General features: G+C 33.2%; 4 protein-coding genes across 4 annotated transcripts; 3 read left to right on the top strand and 1 right to left on the bottom strand.

Moving 5' to 3' along the window:
• Positions 1-765: 765 nt before the first annotated feature.
• Positions 766-7,418, top strand: LOC114185098 (subtilisin-like protease Glyma18g48580). The gene is made up of 11 exons (XM_028072608.1): positions 766-875; positions 1,024-1,133; positions 1,971-2,068; positions 2,156-2,311; positions 2,390-2,513; positions 2,903-3,449; positions 5,612-5,706; positions 5,807-6,055; positions 6,141-6,270; positions 6,357-6,573; positions 6,664-7,418. Exons 1-11 carry the CDS (start codon positions 786-788, stop codon positions 7,203-7,205), a joined length of 2,358 nt encoding a protein of 785 aa, XP_027928409.1. The 5' UTR covers positions 766-785; the 3' UTR covers positions 7,206-7,418.
• Positions 7,419-9,223: 1,805 nt separating this feature from the next.
• Positions 9,224-13,625, top strand: LOC114185099 (subtilisin-like protease Glyma18g48580). Its single transcript, XM_028072609.1, has 11 exons — positions 9,224-9,327; positions 9,479-9,588; positions 10,616-10,713; positions 10,800-10,955; positions 11,033-11,156; positions 11,258-11,804; positions 11,884-11,978; positions 12,072-12,320; positions 12,428-12,557; positions 12,644-12,860; positions 12,952-13,625. Exons 1-11 carry the CDS (start codon positions 9,238-9,240, stop codon positions 13,491-13,493), a joined length of 2,358 nt encoding a protein of 785 aa, XP_027928410.1. The 5' UTR covers positions 9,224-9,237; the 3' UTR covers positions 13,494-13,625.
• A 483-nt stretch (positions 13,626-14,108) lies between these two features.
• LOC114183637 (MDIS1-interacting receptor like kinase 2-like) lies at positions 14,109-17,841 on the bottom strand. The gene is made up of 2 exons (XM_028070718.1): positions 14,907-17,841; positions 14,109-14,785 (listed from the first exon to the last, which is right to left on the bottom strand). Exons 1-2 carry the CDS (start codon positions 17,740-17,742, stop codon positions 14,427-14,429), a joined length of 3,195 nt encoding a protein of 1,064 aa, XP_027926519.1. The 5' UTR covers positions 17,743-17,841; the 3' UTR covers positions 14,109-14,426.
• Positions 17,842-19,965: 2,124 nt separating this feature from the next.
• On the top strand, positions 19,966-24,730 carry LOC114183902 (subtilisin-like protease Glyma18g48580). The gene is made up of 11 exons (XM_028071077.1): positions 19,966-20,093; positions 20,290-20,399; positions 20,489-20,586; positions 20,684-20,839; positions 21,881-21,995; positions 22,136-22,682; positions 22,758-22,852; positions 22,941-23,189; positions 23,395-23,527; positions 23,658-23,874; positions 24,005-24,730. The coding sequence occupies exons 1-11, from the start codon at positions 19,995-19,997 to the stop codon at positions 24,544-24,546; spliced, it is 2,361 nt and encodes a 786-aa protein (XP_027926878.1). The 5' UTR covers positions 19,966-19,994; the 3' UTR covers positions 24,547-24,730.
• Positions 24,731-27,004: the final 2,274 nt, after the last annotated feature.

Genomic DNA, 27,004 nt, shown 5'->3' on the forward strand with positions numbered 1-27,004 from the left:
GTTAGCCTTCTAGGCAAGTAGTCGGTTTTGGCCGGCTACCTGTCTAGATGGCTAGTGCTGGTTGTGTCCGGATGCTGGATGGTATGTGGTTTTAACGTGTGTACTTATTTACTTGATTGGGCTTGGCTAGGTACAGTACACCTACAAATGATATTAAATTTAAGTGCACTTTATGCATATTAATGTGATTTTTAATTGGATATTTTATAAATTTTTAAATTTGACATCCAATTACAATGAAAAATATGTAGTAATTAATATTTATTAAAATTATGAATTTAAATTTAATTTCATTTTAAAATATTGATTTATTAAGATAAAATTTAATTTTTTTAATATATTGTAATTTAATCTTATCTCCGATGAATGCGAACGTATTTAACGTGTTCTCATCTAAAACATAAAAATAAACACATGCTCATAATAAATATCAACAATAAATAATAATAATTCTAATTTTATAATTCTTATATCATATTAAAATAAAAAATTTACATTTAATTCTATCCTAATAAACTAAAACTGAAATTTATTCGTACTTTTATAATCTAATATATTCTTGTAAATAAAATAGATGAGAAAAAAAAAGAAAAAAGGTTTTACAGAGATGGATGAAGAAAAGAAAAAGTTTAGTTGTCTCCTTATTACGTGTTAAAAGCAAAAGCCATGTCATGCACATTTCCCAAAGACCAAAAAGAAAATTTAAGGGTAGAGAACAAAGATGTCCTATAAATATGCACTTCATAGCTGGTAGGCATCACAAGCAAATAGATCCTTTCAAAAACATGGGCACCTCCATTTTTCTCCTCCGCCTTATACTTTCCTTCTTTCTTCTTTTCACTTTCTTCCTCGAAGCTGTTCATGGCACCAAAAAGGCAAGCAAACTGCTTTTGCTTATTACTCATTCATCTGATACTAAAATAGTAGCACAAAATTATGATGATGATTTTGTTTGTGATGTTGCTGAGTTTCCCATCATCATCATTGGTGTTATATTTCACAAATGTTTGATTTTGTTTGCAGTGTTACATCGTATACTTGGGAACACACTCTCATGCTTCCAACCCTACTTCTCTTGACCTACAAACTGCTACGTATTCTCATTATCATTTACTAGCTTCAACCCTCCGAAGGTATATATCAAATCATGGCTTCTCGTGTAATTTTGTTTTCATCAATTATTGTCCTATTATATATGCATTTTTCAAGGACCCAATCATATATTGTTATAATTAAAGTCTCATATTCTGTTTATTCAGTAGTTATTTGTTCTGACTAATTTCTTTTTTATCATGTTACGTGTCGCTCTATATATATATATATATATATATATATATATATATATATATATAAGTTTAAATAAAATTAATGTCTCTAAAAATAATTTTAATTTCATAGCTCTAAATAATAATTATTTTAATTATTAATGTTTTCTTGTTAATAACTTTATTTATTCACAAAGAAAATTTAAATAAGAATGAGTAACTCCTTGTCCCATTAATAAACTAATTAAACTGTATAAATCCACTACCCACATGTTTGGGGGTAAAACTTTTATTATTTACTGATATTATTATCTTTAAGAATAAAAAGACAATGTTAGAAAGAAAGAAAAAATCCCATTAAATATATATCGGTACCAATGATGATATGAATAATCGAAAAACCATTAAATTAGTAATAATGATTGATAAAGTTAATGAATATTTACCCTAGTAATATAACTACGCGACAAAAATCATTGGAAAGAATCTTTTTGGAGATTGACCGCTTGAAATAATTGATTATATTTTCACTTAGTGTGTCCTTCTCACATAGCCTTTTACAGTTCAAGCATCTAAAATAAGTAGGTATATATACTGTGTTGAAATTAAACTTACTTGATTAGAATGCATAGTACACAACTAACAAACATAATAGGTTCTTAAGTGTGAGATAAAGAAATTAACGTGTAGTTAATTGTTTGACAGTGAGGAGAAAGCGAAAGAAGCGATTATTTACTCATACAACAGACACATAAATGGGTTTGCAGCACTGCTGGAAGAGGAAGAAGCAGCAGATATTGGCAGTGAGCATGCAATAGCTTCCATTCATTCTTTTTCATTTTGTTTTGTTTGAAATTATAGTTTGTGACACAGTTTTTGGAATGAGGCAGAAAACCCTAACGTGTTGTCTGTGTTCTTGAGCAAAAAACATGAACTGCATACTACCCGCTCATGGGAATTTCTTGGACTACACAGAAATGGGAAGAACTCTGCATGGCAAAAGGGAAGCTTTGGTGAAAATACAATAATCGCAAACATCGACACTGGTAAGCTTAATTATTTATTAATTATGTGCATGGGAATAATGAAGTGCTTTCTTTAATCGTGAATTTAGCATTGGATAGGTGTTTGGCCAGAGTCAGAGAGCTTCAGTGATAAAGGATATGGTCCTGTTCCCTCCAAATGGCGTGGGGGTAATGTTTGTCAGATTAACAAACTTCCACGCTCTCAGACAAATCTATGCAACAGGTTCTTCTCTTTTACCCTTTCTTTTTCTTCAATATTTAATTTACAAATTCTGAAATAGTAAGGACTCACTTCAAAAGGAAATGACAATTATTGGAGAAGAAATAAGAAATTAATGTCGTGGGATCTTTTACAAATTGTTTATATCCTTGGAAGACATAATCCATCATTGATTTATTTTTTAATGTTCGATTTCGTGTCCCTTCTCCTATGCCCTAAAGTACTTTACAAGTCCACCACCTTTCTCTTTCTCCTTTTCTTTTTCATCTACCTTTTTACTTTGTCCAGAGTTTCTTACATTATTCAATTTATATACATAGATATCATATTCAAAACCATTTATTATCTGTTTTTTTAAATATTGTTAATAATATAGTCGTGCGTATGAACAGAAAGTTGATAGGAGCAAGATTCTTCAACAAAGCTTTCGAGGCTTACAATGGCGAACTTGTTCCCTCGCTGCAAACAGCGCGTGACTTCATGGGACACGGCACTCACACTCTATCAACCGCTGGGGGCAATTTTGTGGGAGGCGCAAGCGTATTTGCGGTGGGTAACGGCACCGCAAAGGGTGGGTCCCCGAGAGCACGAGTGGCGGCGTACAAAGTGTGTTGGTCTCTGACGGACCCAGCCGGTTGTTACGGTGCCGACGTGTTGGCTGCTATCGACCAAGCCATCGACGACGGCGTGGATGTCATCAATCTTTCAGTTGGTGGCAGTTACGTTGTGACCCCCGAAGGAATATTCACCGACGAAGTTTCCATCGGGGCCTTCCATGCCATTTCTAGAAACATAGTGGTAGTTGCCTCTGCTGGAAATAATGGACCAACACCTGGCTCTGCGGTGAATGTGGCTCCTTGGGTCTTCACCATCGCCGCTAGCACCATAGACAGAGATTTCAGTAGCAATTTAACCATTAACAACAATCAGCAAATCGAGGTACCATTGTCTCTAGTTAAAACATCTACGTCTATTTTCTTATTCTAACCTACCCATGCATATATACATATAAGAAATAATATAAAACATAATTTTGTATGGTCAAGGTCAACACTTTAACATAGATTTAAGAATGTAATAGACATGAAAAAAAATGTATCAAGAAAGTGATAAATATAATAACATCACAAATTTTGTGAAAGTAAGATTTTTAAAGTAAAAGTGTAATTTTCTTTTGTTTGAGATGTAGGAAAAGAAAAGGAAAGAACAAAATTAATGGGCTCCACATGTGGAAACACTTTCTTCATCACGTGGCCACTTCATAAGTCTAAAGAATCCACGAGAGTTTTCAATAATATATGCACGGCAAAATTTACATAACTATGGTCACCGACAATTGTTGTCGTTTAATATTTTATCCATCGCTATAAATTTTGTTACTGATCTTATACCAATTTTCAAAACGGAAACTAGAATATTAATATCATAATTTTGTTAAATTAAACTGAATAGTGTTGAAAAATACGTCAACATACTTGTTTATAAAGTAAGTAGTGATGAATAAGTTAATTTATTTAATATCTTTAAAGTTCTTTTAAAAAACTGTTCAGACACTAAAAATACAACTTGGTTAGTGGTTGACAAAGCAAACCAAATGATGATTATTTCGAAAGGCAAAGGCAAAACGACAATTAAATAGAACATTTTTTAGGAAAAGAGTTTAACGTACACATTTAATGAATATGCGATTTTTTGGTTTTTCATTTTCTATTCCATAATTTATTTTAAAGATAATTATATTTTAATTCATTTTTAATCTATAATTCTAATCACTTTTCAATTATCATATTACATTACTAAAAATATTAAAATAAATAATTAAAAAATAATTAAAATAATAAATTAAAAATAAGAAAAAAAGATAAAAATATCATTTTTCTTATTTTAATATCCATATAATCAAATGGCGAATTGACATTGAAGTCCTGATGTGATTGGTATACACAGGATTGGAGTGTATGTAAGACCGTGATGGATGCATGTACACGTACAATTGGTGTTGCTGTAGAGTGAAAACATATAAATTTATAAGAAAGGATAAATTTTAAATTTTTATACTGAATTGTGTTTAAAAATATGATTTATTATTTTAAAAAATTGTAAAAGTCGTGATTTTATTTTACTATTTTAGAAGTAGTATTTTTTAATTTACTTAATGCTGAATGAGTGCAATTTATATCCAGTTGATTGGTTCTAATTAAATATGTTTTCATTATTTAATTCTCAATTATCTCTTTTGAATTCTACATGCGATTAAAACATGTGTGAAACTATGGATAAAACTAAAATATAGAATCAATAATGTAGAAAAAATTGCATATATAGTTTTAATGTGAAACTATAAATATACCTTTTCATTTTCCTTGAGGTGAAATATGATTGGTTGAAGTTACCATCAGTACAACAAGAACTTCACATGGGTTGTCCAAGATAACCCGAACCATGAGTCGTTCTATTTGGAAATCTAGCAGAGATATATTGAAAATAAAAATGAGGGGTCTCAAATAGTTTCGTTTCCAAATATCTTTTATAAAATAGATCAGGGTTAAAATGAATTTTGTCTCATTACTGAATTTATTAACCCATAAATGTAATTTCAATCTGGATTAAGGGTTAACCTTAGTTACCTTGGATAGAAAGTTGACCAGAGTAGACCTAGACTAACTTGAGTTGAACTTGACCAAAATTAATTTGGATTGGAGTCCAAATTTTCTACTGTTTTTTTATTTTATTGTCTTTTGCTAAACATTAAAAATACACTGTATTAATATTTTAAATATTTTTTTAATATATTTTAAAACGTCATAATTAGTGATAATCAATATATTGTGAAGAGACAATAGAGGAATAGAAAAAAACTCGACAAAGAATCCAAATCCCTTGGATGGATCATGAATTTAGAATAACTCGGTTGAACTTTTGGATCTGATTTGTCTTTTTTGAAATTTTAAAGTACAACCAATTGAAAATTCACTTTTTGCATTCGTTTTCAGTTTTCATTAATTTTGCTTCTTTTATTTCTTTTTATTTTTAATTTCTGACATCATAACGTTGGTTTAGTGTGGTATATAATTTATAAAGTTTGTATTATAAACTTGCAGGGAGCGAGTCTTTTTGTAAACTTGCCACCGAACAAGGCCTTTTCTCTGATCCTTTCCACCGATGCTAAACTTGCGAATGCAACATTTCGAGACGCGTAAGTGCAAAATCTCACAAGCTTAATTTGCTTCAAACAACCTTTTTTTATTAGAATATCAATGTTTCTCGTTGACATGTATGTATATATATTGGTGCAGTGAACTATGTAGGCGTGGAACACTTGATCCTGCAAAAGTAAAGGGCAAAATAGTGCGTTGTATTCGAGATGGAAAGATAAAATCAGTTGCTGAGGGTAATGAAGCTCTTTCTTCAGGCGCACAGGGAATGATTTTGGGCAATCAAAAGCAAAATGGTAAAACAACTTTTGGCGAGCCTCATGTTCTGTCCACTGTGGGCACAAACAAGGACCATGCAGGGGGACAGTCTGATTTTTTCTTAACTGCAACGTAACTACATATCCTTCATGCACTTCAAAATTCTTTAGCAGTTTTCAAACGACGTGCTACAAAACAATAGCTCCATTTTTTGCAGGGACCCTATAAAATCAGGTGCTACCATAAGAATGTCCCCAGCAAGGACGTTGTTTGGAAGAAAGCCAGCTCCAGTTATGGCTTCATTCTCATCTAGAGGACCCAATAAGATTCAACCATCGATACTCAAGGTGCAGCCCATCCACATTAGTTAATTAGTATATATTTGATTCAGTTGTTATAAAGAAAATGATTTTTTGATAACTTTTTCTTACAGCCTGATGTGACTGCACCTGGTGTGAACATACTTGCTGCCTACTCAGAATTCGCAAGTGCATCAACCTTGCTAACAGACAATCGTCGTGGGTTTAAATTTAACGTATTGCAAGGAACATCTATGTCTTGCCCTCATGTTGCTGGCATCGCTGGACTTCTCAGAACACGTTATCCTAGTTGGAGTCCTGCTGCTATAAAATCAGCAATCATGACCACAGGTGTGAATCTCTAATTTCATAATTTCTTTAGTTTTGTTTTTTACCAAGTTGTACAAATTGTAACATGATTGAGTATATATACCTTTGCAGCAACCACACTTGACAACACAAACAGGCCAATACAGGATGCGTTTGCTAAAACACTGGCAACTCCCTTTGCTTATGGCTCAGGACATGTTCAACCTGACCTTGCCATTGATCCTGGCCTCGTTTACGATCTAGGCCTCACTGATTACTTGAACTTCTTATGCGCTTCTGGATACGACCAACAACTCGTTTCTTCTCTCAACTTCAACAGAACTTTCATTTGTTCAGGCACTCACAGTGTAACAGATTTGAACTACCCTTCGATCACGTTGCCAAATCTAGGCTTAAAAGCCGTAACCATTACTCGCACGCTAACAAATGTTGGAACACCAAGCACATACACTGCAAGTGCCCAATTACCTGGATATAACATTACCGTTGTGCCAAATTCCTTGACTTTCAGTAAAGTTGGTGAAAAGAAGACATTTAAGGTGACTGTGAAGGCAAGTAGTGCAACTAAGAGGAGAACTTATGAATTTGGAGAATTGCGATGGACAGATGGAAAACATATAGTAAGAAGTCCTATCACTGTAAAACGCAGATGAAATTTCCCAATGGATAATCAGATGTACGTTTGACTCCGGCTAGGTTCTCATCTCATGTTATGGGAACGGTTGTGTTGTTTTGTTTTTCTGGGATAATGTCTACGTTTTTGGTTTTTTCTCTATTGTGTGATGTATGTGTGTTTTATGTATAATAAGAACATTAATAATGGAGGTGCTGGCAAGTCCGCAACACATGCCAACTTTTTTCTCAAATGTGGGTCAAATGGAGATGCTTGAAATCTAAAGCCTGTATTAACTTTCTAATCTTAACATTGTGTATTTAGAAATTTCTCCCTGAAATGTCAAGAATTTAGACATTAATTCAGTATTCTAGATCACTCTTGAAGAAGTAATCTCAGAATTTGGGTTTATCTCATCATAATGAAGAGTAATCCAATTTTAAATCAATCTTATATATTTTTTTTTAGCTATATATATAACGAATTAATTAGGATCTCTAACACCTCCATTTCGTTGAAGACAAAATATTTCATCTTAATGATTTTTTTAACCATTTTATGTTAAATAGTTTAAATTATATATTTTAAAATAAGAGAGCAATTTTACTTGCCTTGTAATACATGTATCTCTTGTAAAAAATAAATGTATTTTTCTTCTAACATATTAAATTGAAAATATTGTATAAATTATTTAAATGAATATTTTCAGTTAAAAAGGTTTATTACTTTTATTGTTAAAATCAAATATTTAATAACGGACTTTAGGCACATCAGCTATTAAAGTGTTTTTTGTGTAATGAAGACTAGTTCTTTTAAGGAAGAATAAAACTCCAGAAATAACCCTGCAGTTAAAAACTATAATCACAATAAATTGTACATGTAAGTAACTAAAATCCAAATTCTAATTTTACAATTCAACAAATTTATTAAAAATCACTACCTCTAACAGTTTCAGAGATGAAAACAATCATTTATTACAATGATTTTTTGTCTTTTAGAATACATGACTTAGAATCTATATATCACTCCAACATTCACTTCAGTATAGTGATCTTAGCCATTGGATTTACATCAAATGGTTACTTATAAAAGAGATTATATAGTTAAAAATGAAAGATCGATATGTTGGAATTAAAGTTACCTTAAAAGTTATACCATATTATTCTTTTTAAAACTTTTTTAGACTTTATATTGTCATTATTTTTTTAGATTTTCTTATAATTTTTTAATATAAAATCTTTGTAAGACTTGCACTTTGACAATTTTTTCTTTTACACTTTTATAAGATGAAAAGTAAATTTATTTGTATAATTCAAATCTTATTCAAAACACACGGTGTTAAAGTTAACCGCAATGTATGCTATATTAACATATTTTAACAGAATATTTCACAAGATTTAAATTTTATAACTATAATTGGAAACGTAGTAATTAGTCCTTATAAGGCAACCTATAAGAAAATAAATAAGCTACAAAAGTTGTACAAAGATTAGTGAAAAGCAAAAGCTATGACAAACACAATTCCCAAAGACAAAAAAAGGAAGGCGGTTTAGATTGCATTTGCTTATACAGAAGGAAATGAATATCAACCCTAAAATATTATAGAAGAAAGGCATAAAACAAGATGGAATAAACTTTCTCTCCAACATTTGTATACATTTGTAGGAAAGTATATTATTGATTCTTTATGAATAAACTATATAATCATTATATAGTATATATATTTTAATAAATTTTATTTTTTAAATAAATAATTAAAATAGAAATGCTAAAAATAATAAATAAAATATATTTTTATTTGTTAAATTTTGAAACAAGATTTATTTTTATTTATATTTTTAAAACTATTTTTACAATGAATTAATTTCAATATTTATTTTACAAGTTTATTTTTAAATATAGAATATATTATCAATCAACTTTTCATTTTTTTTTTCTTCTACTTGGATAATCACATTTTCCATTCTTTCTTTTCTTTTCCTTTTTACCTTTTCCTTAGAACAAAGATGTGTTATAAATATGCATTTCCTATCTGATATTCATCGCAAACATTTCCCAAAGATCGCTTGAGAATGGGCTACTCCATTTTTCTTCTCCGTCTTATAGTTTCTTCGTTTCTTGTTTTCACTTTCTTGCTTGAAGCTGTTTATGGCAGCAAAAAGGCAAGTAAACTGCTTTTGCTTATTGCTCATTCATCTGACACTAAAATTGTAGCACAAAATTATGATGATGATGATGATTTGGTTATGATATTGTTGAGTTTCCATCATTGATCATTGGTTATATTTCACAAATGTTTGATTTTGTTTGCAGTGTTACATCGTATACTTGGGAACACACTCTCATGCTTCCAACCCTACTTCTGTTGACCTACAAATTGCTACTTATTCTCATTACAGTTTACTAGCTTCAATCCTCGGAAGGTATTAAACTGGTGTTTGTTGTGTAATTTTGTTTTCATTAATTTTTGTCCTATTATACATTCTATTTTCAAAGATCCAATTATATATTGTTACAATTGAAGTCTCATATTGTGTTTATTCAGTAGTTATTCCTTCTGATTAATTTCTTTTTTATCTGTTGGGTGTCTTTCTATCCATAGAGTATAAGTTTGAATAAAATTAATGTCTCTAAAAATAATTTGAATTTCATAAATCTAAATAGAAACTATAAATTTATAAAATAAAAATATAATATTTTTAATTTTAATATTTTTCTTGTTAATAAATTTATTTATATATTGACAGAGAAATTTTAAATAAAAATGGGTAACAAAAGACCGTAGATATGTATATATTTTGATTGGATAGCATAATACTGTACTGCCCTTGTCTCATTAATAAACAAATGAAACTGTCTATTTCCATTACTCAGATGTATTTAATATCCTACGTCGATAACCCACATGTTTGGGGTACAACTTTTACTTAATCGTATAAGTTTAGGAATAAAAGAGATGTTAGAAAAAACATAAAAATAAAAATAAGGAATATATATATATATATATATATATATATATATAGGTACATTAATCGAAAAAATATTAAAATAGCTATATATGAATATTAATTATTTATAAAATCAATGGTTATTTCACCAGTATAATATAACTACACAGCAAAAGTCATTGGAACAAATCTTTTTGAAGATTGACTACTTTAAATAATTGATTCTGTTTAAATAAATATTAATAAAATACTATAGAAAATAATAATTTATGTAACTGTAAATTGAGTATAAGAGAAAAATTGAAGTGTCAAAATGTAATCAAACATATTTATTAGAATTGACTAAAGAATGCATAGAACACAAACAAACAATCATATAACGGTTGCCATATAAAGAAATCAACAGATAATAAGTAGGATGAATACATCAAAGGTAATAATTTTTTTTTTTTTTTGTCAGCAATGAACAATATATAATATAGGTAATTTGATGGTTTGACAGTGAAGAGAAAGCGAAAGAAGCGATTATTTACTCATACAACAAACACATAAATGGGTTTGCAGCACTGCTGGAAGAGGAAGAAGCAGCAGATATTGGCAGTGAGCATGCAATAGCTTCCATTCATTCTTTTTCATTTTGTTTTGATGAAATTATAGTTTGTGACACAGTGTTTGGAATGAGGCAGAGAACCCTAACGTGGTGTCTGTGTTCTTGAGCAAAAAACATAAACTGCACACTACCCGCTCATGGGAGTTTCTTGGACTACACAGAAGTGGTAAGAACTCTGCATGGCAAGAGGGAAGCTTTGGTGAAAATACAATAATTGCAAACATCGACACTGGTAAGCTTAATTATTTATTAATTATGTGCATGGGAATAATGAAGTGCTTTCTTTAATCGTGAATTTGCATCGGATAGGTGTTTGGCCAGAGTCAGAGAGCTTCGGTGATGAAGGATATGGTCCCGTTCCCTCCAAATGGCGTGGGGGTAATGTCTGTCAAATTACCAAACTTCCAAGCACCAAGAAAAATCTATGCAACAGGTTCCTCTTCATAGATATTTTATTAACAATTTATTATCTGTTTTTATTTTAGATATTGTTTACGATATACTCGTTCCTATTTATTTGTGCACCATGAACAGAAAGCTGATAGGAGCAAGATTCTTCAACAAAGCTTTCGAGGTTTACAATGGCGAACTTGTTCCCTCGATGCAAACAGCGCGTGACTTCATGGGGCATGGAACCCACACTCTATCAACCGCTGGAGGCAATTTCGTCGGAGGCGCAAGCGTATTTGCGGTGGGTAATGGCACCGTAAAGGGTGGGTCCCCGAGAGCACGAGTTGCGGCGTACAAAGTGTGCTGGTCTCTGACGGACCCAGCCGGTTGTTACGGCGCCGACGTGTTGGCTGCTATCGACCAAGCCATCGACGACGGCGTGGATGTCATCAATCTTTCAGCTGGTGGCAGTTACGTGGCAACCCCCGAAGGGATATTCACCGACGAAGTCTCCATTGGCGCCTTTCATGCTATTTCAAGAAACGTACTTTTAGTTGCTTCTGCAGGGAACGATGGACCAACTCCTGGTTCTGTGGTGAATGTGGCTCCTTGGGTCTTCACCATTGCTGCTAGCACCTTAGACAGACATTTCAGCAGTAATTTAATCATTAACGACAATGAAGTAATCGAGGTACCATCCTCTCTAATTAAAATCTCTACGATAGCTTAGTGTTGTATATAATTGTTAAGTTTGTATTACATATTTGCAGGGATCGAGTCTTTTTGTAAACTTGCCACCGAATCAGGCCTTTTCTTTAATCCTCTCCACCGATGCTAAACTTCCTAATGCAACATTTCGAGATGCGTAAGTACAACACATCAGAGACTTAACTTGCTTAGAATATCAATGTTTCTTACATTCTTCTTATTGTTGACATGAATGTATATATTGGTGCAGTGAACTTTGTAAGCGTGGAACACTTGATCCTGAAAAAGTAAAGGGCAAAATAGTGCGTTGTGTTCGAGGAGGAAAAATAAAATCAGTTGCTGAGGGTAATGAAGCTCTTTCTTCAGGCGCACAGGGAATGATTTTGCGCAATCAAAAGCGAAATGGGAAAACGACTTTTGGCGAGCCTCATGTTCTGTCTACTGTAGGCACAAATGGGGACCATGCAGGGGGACAACCTGATTTTTACTTAACTGCAACGTAATTATATATCCTTCATGCACTTCAAAATTATTTAACACTTTTCAACGACGTGCTACGAAACAGTTGCTCCATTTTTTATACATGCACGCATGCAATTTTTTCAGGGACACTATAAAATCAGTTACTACCATAAGAATGACCCCAGCAAGGACGTTATTTGGAAGAAAGCCAGCTCCAGTTATGGCTTCATTCTCATCTAGAGGACCCAATAACATTCAGCCATCTATACTCAAGGTGCAATACATCCACATCAGTTAATTAGTATATAATTGTGTGTGTTTGTGTTTTTTCATTAAACTCTTGTTTCATTTTGGTTTCAGCCTGATGTGACTGCACCTGGTGTGAACATACTTGCTGCCTACTCAGAATTTGCAAGTGCATCAACCTTGCCAACAGACAATCGTCGTGGGTTTAAATTCAACGTATTGCAAGGAACATCTATGTCTTGCCCTCATGTTGCTGGCATCGCTGGACTTCTCAAAACACGTTATCCTAGTTGGAGTCCTGCTGCTATAAAATCAGCAATCATGACCACAGGTGTGAATCTCTAATTTCATAATTTCTTTAGTTTTGTTTTTTTACCAAGTTGGACAAATTGTAACATGATTGAGTATATATACCTTTGCAGCAACCACACTTGACAACACAAACAGGCCAATACAGGATGCATTTGCTAAAACATTGGCAACTCCTTTTGCTTATGGTTCAGGACATGTTAAACCTGACCTTGCCATTGATCCCGGCCTCGTTTACGATCTAGGCCTCACTGATTACTTGAACTTCTTATGCGCTTCTGGATACGACCAACAACTCGTTTCTTCTCTCAACTTCAACAGAACTTTCATTTGTTCAGGCACTCACAGTGTAACAGATTTGAACTACCCTTCGATCACGTTGCCAAATCTAGGCTTAAAAGCCGTAACCATTACTCGCACGCTAACAAATGTAGGAACACCAAGCACATACACTGCAAGTGCCCAATTACCTGGATATAACATTACCGTTGTGCCAAATTCCTTGACATTCAATAAAATTGGTGAAAAGAAGACATTCAAGGTTACTGTGCAGGCAAGTAGTGCAACTAAGCGGAGAACTTATGAATTTGGAGAATTGCGATGGACAGATGGAAAACATATAGTAAGAAGTCCTATTACTGTAAAGCGCAGATGAAAGCCTCTTCAATGAAGTTGGTTGTGTTGGGATTCTTACTCATCATAATAATTGCATGCGTGCATAAGCATATGCAAGTTTGACTACAGCTAGGATCTCATCTCATGTTATGGTATGATTGTGTTTCCTTTTTTTTTGGGATATTGTCTACGTTTTTGGTTTTTTCTCTATCCGCTGTGTGATGTATTGTGTTTTGTGTATAATAAGAACAATAATAAGGTTGGTGAAATGGAGATGCTTGAATAGCATTACCATTGTGAGTTAAATCTAAAACCTACATTAACTTTCTAATCTTAACATTGCATATTTATAAATTTCTCAGTGAAACAATGTCAAAAATTTGGACATTAATCCAGTATTCAAGATCACTCTAGAAAAAAAATCTAAGAATTTGGGTTTCGTCTTATCATCCCAATGAAGACTACTTAATTTTAAGCATCCCAATGAAGACTACTCAATTTTAAATGAGTCTTAATTATATAGATTTTTTATCTACATGACTAATCAATTAGGATCTCTAATACCTCCATCACGTTGAAGATAAAACATTTCAAACAAAAAAGTTTACATGATTACACTTATGGATGATCCGATAATATTACAATACAGATAAAATAGCTAATAAACCCAATCATAATCGCTTTAATAAATTCTGAAGTCATTAACATTTGAGTTTAAGCCCAATTCAGCTTCCAAAAACTAATCATAGAGCAAGGGTTGTCTCCCCCTGTTTTCATTTTGGTTACATTGTTACCTGATATGAGTTCTTGGGTGTGTTAAACATTAATTTACTTGAACAATTGGCATTTTCAAACTCTGTACTTCGTGTATACAATGAACATAGCACCCCTAAGTTTACAACATGGATGAGAAAAAGAAGGATGGGATAGACGAGAATAAAAAGGAAACAAAATACTTTAGTATTCCGATGATTCAGCAAAGTTGTCCCAAACTGATCGTAGGAAAGAGGTCAGCCGAAGGTGATTTTCCTGTTTCAAATGCCTTGGATACTTGTTCCATGGTTGGTCGGGAACGTGGATTTTGACTCAAGCAAGCAAGTGCTAACCTTACGATTAAGATCAAGTCCCTATCAATTGGTTTTGTGGGTTGAGGAGGTCGTTGATCTAAAACATCAACCAATAGCAAATCATTAAGAATTGGTGGCATAGGTGGTGGTGACACAAACTGAGAAATGAGATCTCTTGGATGTTTTCCCATAATGATTTCCAAAGCAAGTACTCCAAAGCTATAAACATCACATTTCTCATTCACTTCCATTGTCTGGGCCAACTCTGCAAATAGATAATAAACAAAATGATATTTTAGAGTAATGCTAAGCATAAAGCAATGTGGGTTAAATGCAATCAAGTGTAGTAGCTAGCATTATCTAAATATGAGAGAAAAGGGTCTAACCTGGAGCAGCATAACCAAAGGTGCCTGCGAATTGAGTCCAACTATCTGAACTAGGCTTCAAAAACTTAGCAGTCCCGAAGTCAGAAACATGAGCTTCGTACTCAACATCCAAAAGAACATTTTTACTTGATATGTCACGATGAACAATTGGAGGTGAGCAATCATGGTGCAGATAAGATAAAGCATTGGCCACGCCTTTAACTACATTCACCCTCTTTTCCCAATCAAATGAAGTTGCTTCTGTATCTTTGTTCAGCAACTGATCCAAGCTACCCCCTTCCATGAACTCATAGACCAAAAATGAGACCTGTGAATGTGAGCAAAATCCATGCAACTTTATAATGTTCCGATGTTTGATTTCTGTCAATGCTTTAATCTCACTTGCAAAAGCCTTTGAACTAAATTCTGACATTTCCTCATCCATCGCTGAATGAAGTTTCTTCACAGCAACAACCAAACCTGAAGGCAACACCACTTTGTAAACATATCCTTGACTTCCTGCTCCAATGAGATATTTGTCATCAAAATTCTCTGTAGCTTCAATGATATTTTCAAACATGATTTTTCCATCGTAGCTCCATACGGAAAAGAGTGCTTTCCTTGGCGCTTCTTCAGAATTAGAATGACTTTTTCCCTTTCTTTTAACACGACAAAAGATGTACATTGAAAGTGCCACCCCACATAGAACAAGTACTAGGGCTCCTAAAGTAAGACCTGTCACTAGGATCACTTTGTTGCTCTCTCGTCTATGATTGGTCGGACAAAGAACCAATCCCTTGACATTACCACATAAGCCTTTGTTATTTTTCAATGATTCAATTGGAGCATCAAGAAAAAGTGGAATATTTGGAATTGGCCCTTCTAATTGATTGTCTGATATATTGAAGATACTCAATGCTCTGCTAAAAGTGGAAGGAATGGTGCCAGAAAGACTATTATGTGAGAGATTCAACATGAACAACCTTTCCAACTCTCCAATATTTGTTGGTATCGTTCCAATCAACAAATTGGCACTAAGATCAAGAGACACTAAATATTGGCTAAACTGAGAGGGAATGCTTCCATCAATATTGTTTTTGCTTAAATTTAAATTCCGTAACTTCTGCAATTTCATAACTTCTATTGGTATTGGGCCCCTCAACTCGTTATCTCCAAGATCCAAATCTTCCAGATTTTGCAGTAATCCAATTTCTGTTGGAATGTTTCCAGAAAGATGGTTATTGCTAATCTTGAGTTGAAATAACGATTTCATATTCCCTAATTCCTTTGGAAGGTTTCCACTCAAGTGATTAGAAGAAAGGTGAAGCACACCTAGCTTGTTTGCCTCAGCAAGTTCTATTGGCATACCCCCGGAGATATTATTGTTGGATATCTTTAAGGTATGAAGATTGTGGCACTTTCCCCAGTTTGGTGAAATGTGACCATGAAATTTATTGTCACTCAAATCAATGTACACCAAATTTGGATATACACCAAAATCTTGTGCTATATCACCTTCCAATTGGTTTCTTTCCACCCTGAGTCTAGCAATACTAGAGCAATTCTTTAAGCTTCTTGGCACTGGACCAGTGAAACGGTTGCCAAAAGCATTAAAGAACTGTAGTGAACCAGCAGAGCAAATATCAGGAGGTAAATGGCCCGTGAAATCATTCTCAGCTAGTAACAAGGATAGCCAGTTAGCAATGTCATTCAAGCCTTGTGGAATGCTGCCATTGAGTTTGTTACTGGACAATTCCAAAACGGTGAGCATTTTCAAATTTCCAACTGTATCAGGAATTGGTCCAGAGAGTTTGTTTGCTTGGAGACTAAGGACATCCAAATTGATCAAATTACCTATAGAGGGAGGAATTGCTCCAGAAAGATTATTAAAGCCTAAATACAACATGTTGAGCTTTGTCAAGTTTCCAATGGTGGAAGGAATGGGTCCGGAAAATTGATTGATATCAAGTCCAAGTTGCTCTAAATTGGCTAGATTTTCTATGGAAGCAGGGATTGATCCAGAAAGATTATTGGCATCAAGGAAGAGCAAGGTCAAGTTAGACATGTTCCACAGAGAGGATGGGATTTTCCCAGAGATTAGGGAGTTATTAGAAAGGTAAAGCTGATTTAAACTGCTCATGTTACCTATTGTTGCAGGGATAGTACCAGAAAGAGAGTTTCTTGACAAATCAACAAGTTCAAGGTTTGTCAACATTCCAATTTCTCGAGGAATGGAACCAAAAAGGTTACAATCCCCCATACCCAGATACTGCAACTTGTGCAACTCTCCAATCCCTGGAGGAATGGAGCTAGAAAAATTGTTGCCACCTAAATCTAGAAATGACAGGTTGGACAAGTTTGCTATGGAATTAGGAAGCTCTCCACTTAGGTGACACAAGGAAAGATCAAGGCTTTGTAAACTCCCCAGTGTCCACATTTCTTGAGGGATGGAACCGTGGAAAGAATTTGAAGAAAAATTTAAAACATTTACTTTTGTTATGTTACCAATCTGTGGGGGAATGGTTCCATGAAAGGAGTTTTGGTAGATATTGAGGCTGAGAAGGTTAGAAAAAATGGAGAAGCTAAGAGTGTGGAGTGTACCTTTAAGTCCATAACTAGAAAGATTTATGATGGACACAGAGTTAGATTTGTCACACTGAATTCCTTCCCATGTGCATGGATTATTACCTCTCCATGTTGGCAACAGAGTTTGGCTATGGTTGTCAAAGCTGCGTTTCCACTTCAACAAAGCATTTGCTTCACTGTCTTCAGCAGCAGCTTGGGGCCCCGACAACGTTAGAAAGACACAAAGAAACAGAAGCAGCATAGAGTTTTCCCTTTCAAACGTGCATTCCATGATTTTTAAGTGTAACAATGTCCTTGAATCAAGAATAAGAGGATATGGTGGTGATAATAGAAATTGGAGCTCAGAGTTGTGTTGCTTATAATTGATAATTGAAGAATGAGTGTGTTTCACATGTGTACATTTGGTCCAACACTGGTCAAAGGTATAATAAACATTATGGTATACTTTTTATTATGAATATCTGTATTCACACATGGCCTCGAATAAAATGCTTTCTGGTAATTAAATTATTATGCATTACGATGGAAAAGGAAAACATGATATTGTGGATGGATCGAATATGCGTGTGAAGATAAGGTGGAGTTATTATTAGTTTGGTTGTTGAAGAATGAAGAGACAGAAACAAAGATAAAAAAATCCAGGGTGACAGGATTTTCTCTGCTTTGTTTACTTTTGTACTTCTATTCTTTGGTTGGTCTTTCACGCGTATTCATAATAAGTATACTTAATTAATGGACATGTGCAACAATAATAAATGTATAACAAGTATACCTGCCTCCTGTGTCTGCATTCGTTGGTGGAATAATTCTTTCTTGATATAAAACTTTGATTTTATTTTAGATTAACACTTCATATTAATGAGTTACAACCCAAGTTAATTAAGTGACAAAAATTGAAACAATATAAACAAAAATTTGTGATATGAATAAACTATATATACAAACTTTCTCCTTTTTACGGCTTTTGCAGCATTATTTTCTGTCCTTGTAGGTTTGGAAATTGTCCTCCAATTTCGTACTATCTTTCTACTTTTATAAACCTAAAAGTCATGAGGTAAACATTTCTTTTAAGGAGATCATGTCTCTTAACACAAGAACTTCCTCTGAAGAGATTACACTGTCACATCTTTCATATGTTGGTCAACAATTTCATGCTAAATCTTGTGTTGTGGGTTTTAAGCCTATTGAAAATGTTAAGAAAAATACAATTCATTTGTCGACAAAAATGATTTTGGAATCCATATTCAATGAGTTAAAGAAAAAGAAACTCATCTTGATATGTTGTGGTAATCGTCAACACAAAATAAATAAAAAAATTGTGCAAATGAGAAAAATAAAAATAATATTTATATAATACTTTACTTTTTCATTTTTAATCAAGGTAAAACTTAAACTTTTATTTGAATTTTTTTTTTAAATATTTTAAATGAGGTGTCATGGGAAGGAATATGAGTGCTGAAAAAAATTTAATGGAAAAATTTGAGAAAGACGAATTACTTGAAAGGCAATTTATTGGAATATGAGTTTAATGTTTTCACTATAATGAGTTTAGGAATTTAATAGCCAGCACTTCCTTGTGGTGAAGCAATAGGGAACTTTTGTCCACCTCACCTTAGTTTTCAAAGTCAATTTAGTCTTATTCAAATAGTACTTTTCAATGGTCATTCTTATATTTTATTTTATTTATATCCCTTCAGAGATCACTTCTACAAAGTACAAGTAAAAAAAAGAAGAAAAAGTATTATATCTCCCTCTTTTCTCATTCACTGGTTCCTAAAATAATGGCTCCTTTTGACTCACCATTACCTAACATCTACCAGCTGTATAATTTTATATTCTAATCAGAGTGACAAAAAGTTTTATCCATTCTGAAAATGTCATGTCTTTGATGTTTTCTAACCGACAGAGGAGTGTCTTTTACAACACAAAAAAATAAACTATTAATAAATATACGCAAGGAACATGCATTGAAAACTTTAGTAAGAAACAATACTTAGGGTCAAAAGTTACTTCACAACATAAAACTTCATGGGATACAAACAAAAAAAGTACAAACTTACCGTTCATCAAAGCTAAAACGCCACGTCTCTATCAACGAGTTTAATTTAAAGGGTTTGTTAGGAAATCCACGAAAAGATTATTTAAAGTTTATTAGGAATCATAAACAAAAGGACTACTCCTTAAATATGCGTCACATCTCTATCAAATTCCCTAGCCTTTATGAAAACAAAGACTTTACATCAACAATATACATGGTGATTTCGATCTCATTTACATATTTTCCACAAATTGATTAACAATATTGTATAAAAACTAAAAGTTATAACGAAGAAAAAAGTTCAAAATTTTTGACTGGTCAAATTTAAAGATCAAAAGCAAGAATCTATAAATAAAACAAAAATAATTTTCAGTGAAATCTACAGTGGTCTTTAACCAATGAATATAAAATTTGCCTTTGCTATGTCTGTGTCACTATATAAGGAAAGAGCACGAAAGCCATGTGCTAAGCACTTTCCAGAGCCAATGAAAAGAATGAGTGGCTCCATTTTTTACCTTCATCTTCTTCTTTCATGTTTTGTTATTTTCACTTTGTTGCTGAATGCTGTCCATGCCAGTAAAAAGGTAGGCCTAAGCCAGTTAATTGTTAATTCGTCACTCTATTTCAGTATTTTAATCAGTTTCTGCTTTGAAAATAAGGTGGTGATTTTATACATAGGATGTAGTAATTAACAATGGAATTTGGATGATATATAAATGCTGGGTTACTTCATTTTAGTTACTCTGCATCAATTGTTAGTCTGTGATCTGGTGTTTGCAGTGCTACATTGTGTACTTGGGAGCACATTCTCATGGTCCAAACCCTTCATCTGTTGACCTTCAAACAGCCACACATTCCCATTATGATTTACTGGGTTCGATCTTGGGAAGGTATATAAGTTGATGAAGCCACTAACTTCAGGGTTTAGAAGAAACTGGTTTATGGAATTAACTGTGTTGTGTGTGTGAATCATTCGCAGCCATGAAAAGGCCAAAGAAGCAATTATTTATTCATATAACAAACACGTCAATGGCTTTGCAGCTTCACTTGAAGAGGAAGAAGCAGCAGTTATTGCAAGTGAGAAAATCAGTAGTGTGTTGTTCAACTCATTTTTCGTTATTTCTATAATTTATTTTCAGATTAGTTGACACAAATAATGTTTCCACTGATGTAGAAAACCCAAACGTAGTATCTGTGTTTTTGAGCAAAGAGCATAAACTGCACACAACCCGTTCGTGGGAGTTTCTTGGACTGCAGAGAAATGGTATCAACTCAGCATGGCAAAGAGGGAGATTTGGTGAGAATACAATCATCGGTAACATCGACACAGGTAATTAACTTCGTAACATTACCATATATATGATCTATTTTACTCTACCAATTCAGTAATATCATTAAACTTTCACAGCACAATTCTTACACTTCATTACTCAATAATTAGAATCAAATGGCTATCTTTTAAATATTTTGAAACAGCATCAATGTTATGATCATAACCAGAGATATCAATTTATCCTACAGTTTGCCATATAATTTAGTTATTTTATTGAGGATGTATAGTTGGTTTATGTTGTCATGGCATGTTAATTATAGACCATTAAGGGCGTTCCAGTTTTCAAGTTATTTAGTTTACGTTCTCACCGACAAGTTCAGACTTCTCGAGTTGGCAAGATTCTTTTTTGGGCTCAAAAAATCTAAACAAGAAAGGTGGGACCGTTTATTCCTTAAAGTATTATATTTTATTGAGTGTGTATGTGAAACGTTTTCCTATTTTATTTTTCCAATAGTTCACACATGGTGTGTTCTACATTTGTAAATTACAAGGAGAATTTCCATGAATTTGTGAATCTAAAGGTCTCAATTCCAAGAAAATGTTTCATGCGCAATCAATTGTTACCAATTTTATTACACTTTTTTATTCATTTATTTAGTCAACTTATATATAAAAATAGTGATGTTAATTTCCATCCGTGTGGATTCGATCAATTATTATATACTACTCCTACTTAATACTCCTATGTTAAGGACAATTTTCTGTTAAAACTATATTATCGAAGGATAAAAATTATCAAATATCTTATATGTGTAAGACTAATTTTGTATAATGATATAAATTATAATATTTCGATAACTATAACCATAATATATGAAACATAATCCAACACATAAATCACATGCAAAATTTTAACTTCTATTTGAGTGTGAGTTAGTTTGCAATACACAATAAGAGAGACTTTGAATTTGATTTAAGGAAAAAAAAGTATATGTTAACATCTAAAACCAGAAATCAGTTTCTGGTTTTACGTTTGCAATATCTATAGTGGGATGTCTATATTCTTCTAATACTATTCTAACTTCACCTCTTACATAGGTGTCTGGCCTGAGTCCAAGAGTTTTACAGACCAGGGTTTGGGTCCTGTCCCTGCAAAATGGCGTGGTGGCAATGTCTGTCAAATCCGAGGTTTAAACAAAGTTCCATGTAACAGGTCATCTTCCTTTCTTTTAATCTTTCCTCTTCAATAGTTTAAGGTTTCTAGTTCTGTTAATTGTAATATTATGTGAACATTGCTGCTGGTATATTCAACCATAATACAATTAAAACTTCATTACATGTTATATAATTAAGGAAGCTAATTGGAGCAAGGTTCTTCAACAAAGCTTATGAAGCATTCAACGGTCAACTTCCTCGATCACAACAAACAGCACGTGACTTTGTGGGGCATGGCACGCATACTCTATCAACAGCAGGAGGCAATTTCGTTCCTGGTGCGAGTGTATTTGGCAATGGCAATGGCACTGCAAAGGGTGGCTCCCCGAGAGCTCGAGTTGCAGCTTACAAAGCGTGTTGGTCTCTCACTGATGCAGCTAGTTGTTTTGGTGCTGATGTGTTAGCTGCTATAGACCAAGCCATAAGTGATGGTGTTGATATTATTTCTGTCTCTGTTGGAGGCCGAACCAGTCTCAGTGCTGAAGAAATATTCACAGATGAGGTTTCCATTGGGGCATTCCATGCACTTGGGAAAAATGTTCTTGTGGTTGCTTCTGCAGGGAACGATGGACCAACACCTGGAACCGTTATCAATGTGGCTCCTTGGCTGTTCACAATTGCAGCTAGCACACTCGATAGGGACTTCAGCAGTACCTTAACTTTTGGAAACAATCAGCAAATTACGGTAATTAATTATCATTGTTATTCTTAACCTATGATTTCAATGACATGGCTGATTAGTGTTATTATATAATACCAGGGAGCCAGTCTTTTTGTAAACATACCACCTAACCAGTCTTTTTCTCTAATCCTTTCTACTGATGCTAAATTTGGCAATGCCACAAATCGAGACGCGTGAGTAGTACAAATCATCTCAAATGCTGCTTCAAACCTTGTTTATTCAATGGCTATTGATTTATTTTCACGCGTGTTTTTCCTGCAGTCGACTTTGTAAGGCTGGGACACTGGATCCAAGAAAAGTAAAGGGAAAAATAGTGTCATGCATTCGAGAAGGAAAAATAAAATCAGTTGCTGAGGGTAATGAAGCTCTATCTGCAGGAGCTATGGGAATGATTTTGGGCAATCAAAAGCAAAATGGAAACACTCTTCTTGCCGAGCCTCATGTTTTGTCCACTGTCAACTATCCTCCGGGCCATAAAAAAACAACGCCTGGTTTTCTCATAAGTGCCACGTATTGATATATCCTTTCACAATTTATCAGATGATACTAATCTTCACATAGCATGCATACAATGAAGTGTTACTGATTCCTTTTTGTGAATTGAAAGTAGTTATTTCGAACTACCTAATAATAGTTTCTCATATCTTTCTAGTAACCTTAACATTTTTTTTTATAATAGCTATACCAAAGTTAACCATATATGTTTATATTTCAGGGACGACACAATAAACTCGAATACGACAATAAGGATGTCTTCAGCAAGAACATTGCTGGGAAGAAAGCCAGCTCCAGTTATGGCTTCATTCTCATCAAGGGGACCCAATAAGATTCAGCCATCAATACTCAAGGTGCACCCACACACACGCACTAGTATTGAAATATTTAGTATCAACTATGTATGTTGTACACTTCTTATAACATAACACTGTCTTCACTGTTTGATAAGACATGTTTTTGTTTAATATCATGTTGTTTTAGCCCGATGTAACTGCGCCTGGTGTGAACATACTTGCTTCCTATTCACTATTTGCAAGTGCCTCTAACTTGCCTTCAGACACACGTAGAGGGTTTCCATTCAACGTAATGCAAGGAACTTCTATGTCTTGCCCTCATGTTGCTGGCATTGCTGGACTTATCAAAACACTTCACCCTGATTGGAGTCCAGCTGCTATTAAGTCAGCAATTATGACAACAGGTATATATTCTCTTTCTGTGTACACACTTTGTCCTATTATAGGAACTTTGGTTAACCCACTCTAAAATATGCACATGTACCATCATTTTCTTTTGGGAATTTCTAACTTACCTTAAACATGTCCTTGCAGCAAGCACAAGAGATAACACCAACAGAACAATAAGGGATGCGTTTGATAAAAAATTGGCGAACCCTTTTGCCTATGGTTCAGGACATGTGCAACCAAACCCTGCAATAGATCCTGGTCTTGTTTATGATCTAAGCCTTGTCGATTACTTGAACTTTCTGTGTGCTTCCGGATACGACCAACAACTCATCTCGGCACTCAATTTCAACAAAAGCTTCATTTGTTCAGGATCTCACACCATAACAGACTTGAACTACCCTTCAATCACATTGCCAAATCTGGGGTTAAAAGCCGTAACTGTTACTCGCACCGTCACCAATGTTGGACCACCAAGCACATATTCTGCAAAAGCTCAATTACCGGGATATACCATAGCTGTTGTACCCAATTCCTTGACTTTCACGAAAATTGGTGAAAAGAAGACATTCAGGATTGTTGTACAGGCTACAAGTGTAACTAAGAGGGGAAATTATAATTTTGGGGAATTGCTTTGGACGAATGGAAAACACAACGTTAGAAGTCCAATAACAGTTCGGCGCATATGAAAAACTTTATCCTTGGTTAAGGATGTCGCATTAAAGCAGATGCATATGTAAAATTGCATGTCTGTTGGGGATTCCATGCTATCGCTTCGCTGTGAATGGCCTTTGTTGTTGTTTTATCTTTGTTTTTGGTTTGGTTATTATAGTAATTTCATTTGGAATATGGGATCATTTTATAGTTTGGTTTTGGTTTGGTTATTTGGTAAGGTATATATAAACTAAATTTAACTTATAAAAAATATTTTATTTTTCTCTTCTATAAATTTTTAAAGGTAAGTTTGTCTAAACATACCCTTACTTCTAAATATGTAAACTAAATATCGAACCTCATTAATCCTTTTTTTGGTCTCTAATATTTTGCCGTTCTTTTCTTTAATATCTATCTTTGATTTCTCAACATTTTATATATTGAAAATTTGACAGAATTTATCAGTAATTAAAAATAATTTATATATTAAATTGAAAAAAAAAATCTATGTTAAGAAACCAAATTCACACAATTCGTTAATAGATTAACTACAAAATATATTTCAATCTAACAATAAAGACAAAAAAAATTGAAAACATTTTTAGTTATGGGTAGTTTGGGGAGTTCAAGTTTTATGGTGTTGCAGGACGAAAAAGATGGAGGTGCATAAAAAAGCATGCTTGGATTGGTATGGACTATATCAATTGCGACGACAATGAAAATTATAGTAGTAGTGATGTGGTTCAACAATAAAAGGTATTTCAGTCTTTCTCATTATTTTAGGTGTATTTAGTAAATCTATAGGTGTAAGAGGCAATAACCCATATTTTTTGCATTAAAATAAGCCCACTTTAGAACATTCAATATTTGGGCCTTAATATGCTTTTGTGATCAAAACAAACAAAAGAATTTAAGTTTACTTAACTGACATAACAAAATAATAATTGGACCAGCAGTTTGCAAATGTGTTTAATAAATTATCATATATTTAATAATGACTTAATATCTTTTTTGTCATGAATTTGTAGTAACTGTTCAATAATTTTATTCAATGTAATCTTAATATTTTAAAAAAAAAAGTCAATGTCATCTCTTTCTTTAAAATTATATCATAGCAAAGTGATATATTTTATTTCTGGAAGAATAAAAATGTTTATATAATTATGTGAATTCATCATCCTCTAATAATGTTAAGGTTGGTCTAAAGACAATATATTGACTCATTCTAATAAATATTGGGAGGATATTAAGTAAAAAAAATAGACCAAAGAGATATTAAACCTTTTATAATTTAAATAACTGAACATATAGTATAATTTATTCAAAAATAAATTTCCAACTTAACGAGGGAAGGAAATCTCAACAATAATCAGTTTTTTGACAACTATATTAAATTTTCTATCTCAGCAATAATAAAGTAATTCGGTTGATAAAACATGAAAAATAATAATAATAACTTATATTTGATTAGTTTGAAATTATTATTTTATAGTTTTACGAAAAACTTTTTAAAAGAGTAAAAGCTCATACCCCACTTTCATGAGTATACCTAACAAGAGAAAGAAAGAAAAAAAGTTGTTGATAATTGAGAGCATATATCTGTGATTTGGTATTATTGTGAAAGTAAATAAAGTCTTTTTCAGTGAAACATCACTTTCTGTACCTAATATTCTTATTAAATTATATTCTAAAAGCTTCTAATGTGTTCCACTATCTGTTATGCTTAACCCTTACGATCGACCAACGCCATAAAGAAGCATCATTCATTATTCATTAATAACATCTAAACAATTGTTTTCCAAAAGAAATGGTCCCATGCATGCATAAATTCACTTACTTTCTTCATAACAACTAAAACTGCAACATTTTATATATTTCACAACTTTGAGCCTTTTAGTTTTTATTAAGCTTTCTAATTCCTGTAAGTTCGCGTTCAGATCAAAACAAGATAAGGACTAGATAGTGTTTCTTTCCAAGACTGTTCATTCTCACTCTAATAACATGCTTTATATCAATTAAGAACATGGATATTTTCTTTAGGAAATCCAATTTAAGCGGAAAAATAATTTACTTCAAGAATTAAATTAGGTATTTTTAGTTCAATTTGTAATTTTAATTTATTGTTGTTGCTCTTCAAGCTGTTATTATTATTTTTATAATATTATGATTCCGTCCGGTACCATCGTTAAGAATAACTACCGAATTTTTGAAGTATTGTTCGCTTTAGAATGTTTGAGCTTCGTCACCGTTTTGTCCTTAAAAGGCGTCTCGAAAGGTGAAAAGAGGTAGAAGTATTTAAACTTCGTATGATCTCGACTCCTAAACTAGATGGAACTTATTGGGTGTACCGGAACATTAACCAACAGAAGAATTGAAGAAAATTATGCTTTTTTATACATTTAATATAAATTTAAAACAGCTTTATACATGATGACGTGGGTTTGACCTACAAAACTTCATTGGTAGAGTGTTGTAGTTGAACCGAGAGATCAT

Source organism: Vigna unguiculata, chromosome 5, assembly GCF_004118075.2.
Source record: "Vigna unguiculata cultivar IT97K-499-35 chromosome 5, ASM411807v1, whole genome shotgun sequence".
Classification (NCBI taxonomy): domain Eukaryota; kingdom Viridiplantae; phylum Streptophyta; class Magnoliopsida; order Fabales; family Fabaceae; genus Vigna; species Vigna unguiculata.

What these genes read in the sequence shown, in the direction of transcription:
- LOC114183637 (XM_028070718.1), bottom strand. Translation starts at nt 17,742, where the DNA reads ATGGAATGCACGTTTGAAAGGGAAAACTCTATGCTGCTTCTGTTTCTT. An exon ending in CTTTGGTTATGCTGCTCCAG is followed by an intron (nt 14,786 to 14,906) that starts GTTAGACCCTTT and finishes ATCTATTTGCAG; the next exon opens with AGTTGGCCCAGACAATGGAA.
- LOC114183902 (XM_028071077.1), top strand. Translation starts at nt 19,995, where the DNA reads ATGAAAAGAATGAGTGGCTCCATTTTTTACCTTCATCTTCTTCTTTCA. An exon ending in CATCGGTAACATCGACACAG is followed by an intron (nt 20,840 to 21,880) that starts GTAATTAACTTC and finishes CCTCTTACATAG; the next exon opens with GTGTCTGGCCTGAGTCCAAG. An exon ending in GGTTTTCTCATAAGTGCCAC is followed by an intron (nt 23,190 to 23,394) that starts GTATTGATATAT and finishes TTTATATTTCAG; the next exon opens with GGACGACACAATAAACTCGA.
- LOC114185099 (XM_028072609.1), top strand. Translation starts at nt 9,238, where the DNA reads ATGGGCTACTCCATTTTTCTTCTCCGTCTTATAGTTTCTTCGTTTCTT. An exon ending in AATTGCAAACATCGACACTG is followed by an intron (nt 10,956 to 11,032) that starts GTAAGCTTAATT and finishes TGCATCGGATAG; the next exon opens with GTGTTTGGCCAGAGTCAGAG. An exon ending in AAGAAAAATCTATGCAACAG is followed by an intron (nt 11,157 to 11,257) that starts GTTCCTCTTCAT and finishes CACCATGAACAG; the next exon opens with AAAGCTGATAGGAGCAAGAT.
- LOC114185098 (XM_028072608.1), top strand. Translation starts at nt 786, where the DNA reads ATGGGCACCTCCATTTTTCTCCTCCGCCTTATACTTTCCTTCTTTCTT. An exon ending in CTGTTCATGGCACCAAAAAG is followed by an intron (nt 876 to 1,023) that starts GCAAGCAAACTG and finishes TTTTGTTTGCAG; the next exon opens with TGTTACATCGTATACTTGGG. An exon ending in ACAACAATCAGCAAATCGAG is followed by an intron (nt 3,450 to 5,611) that starts GTACCATTGTCT and finishes ATAAACTTGCAG; the next exon opens with GGAGCGAGTCTTTTTGTAAA.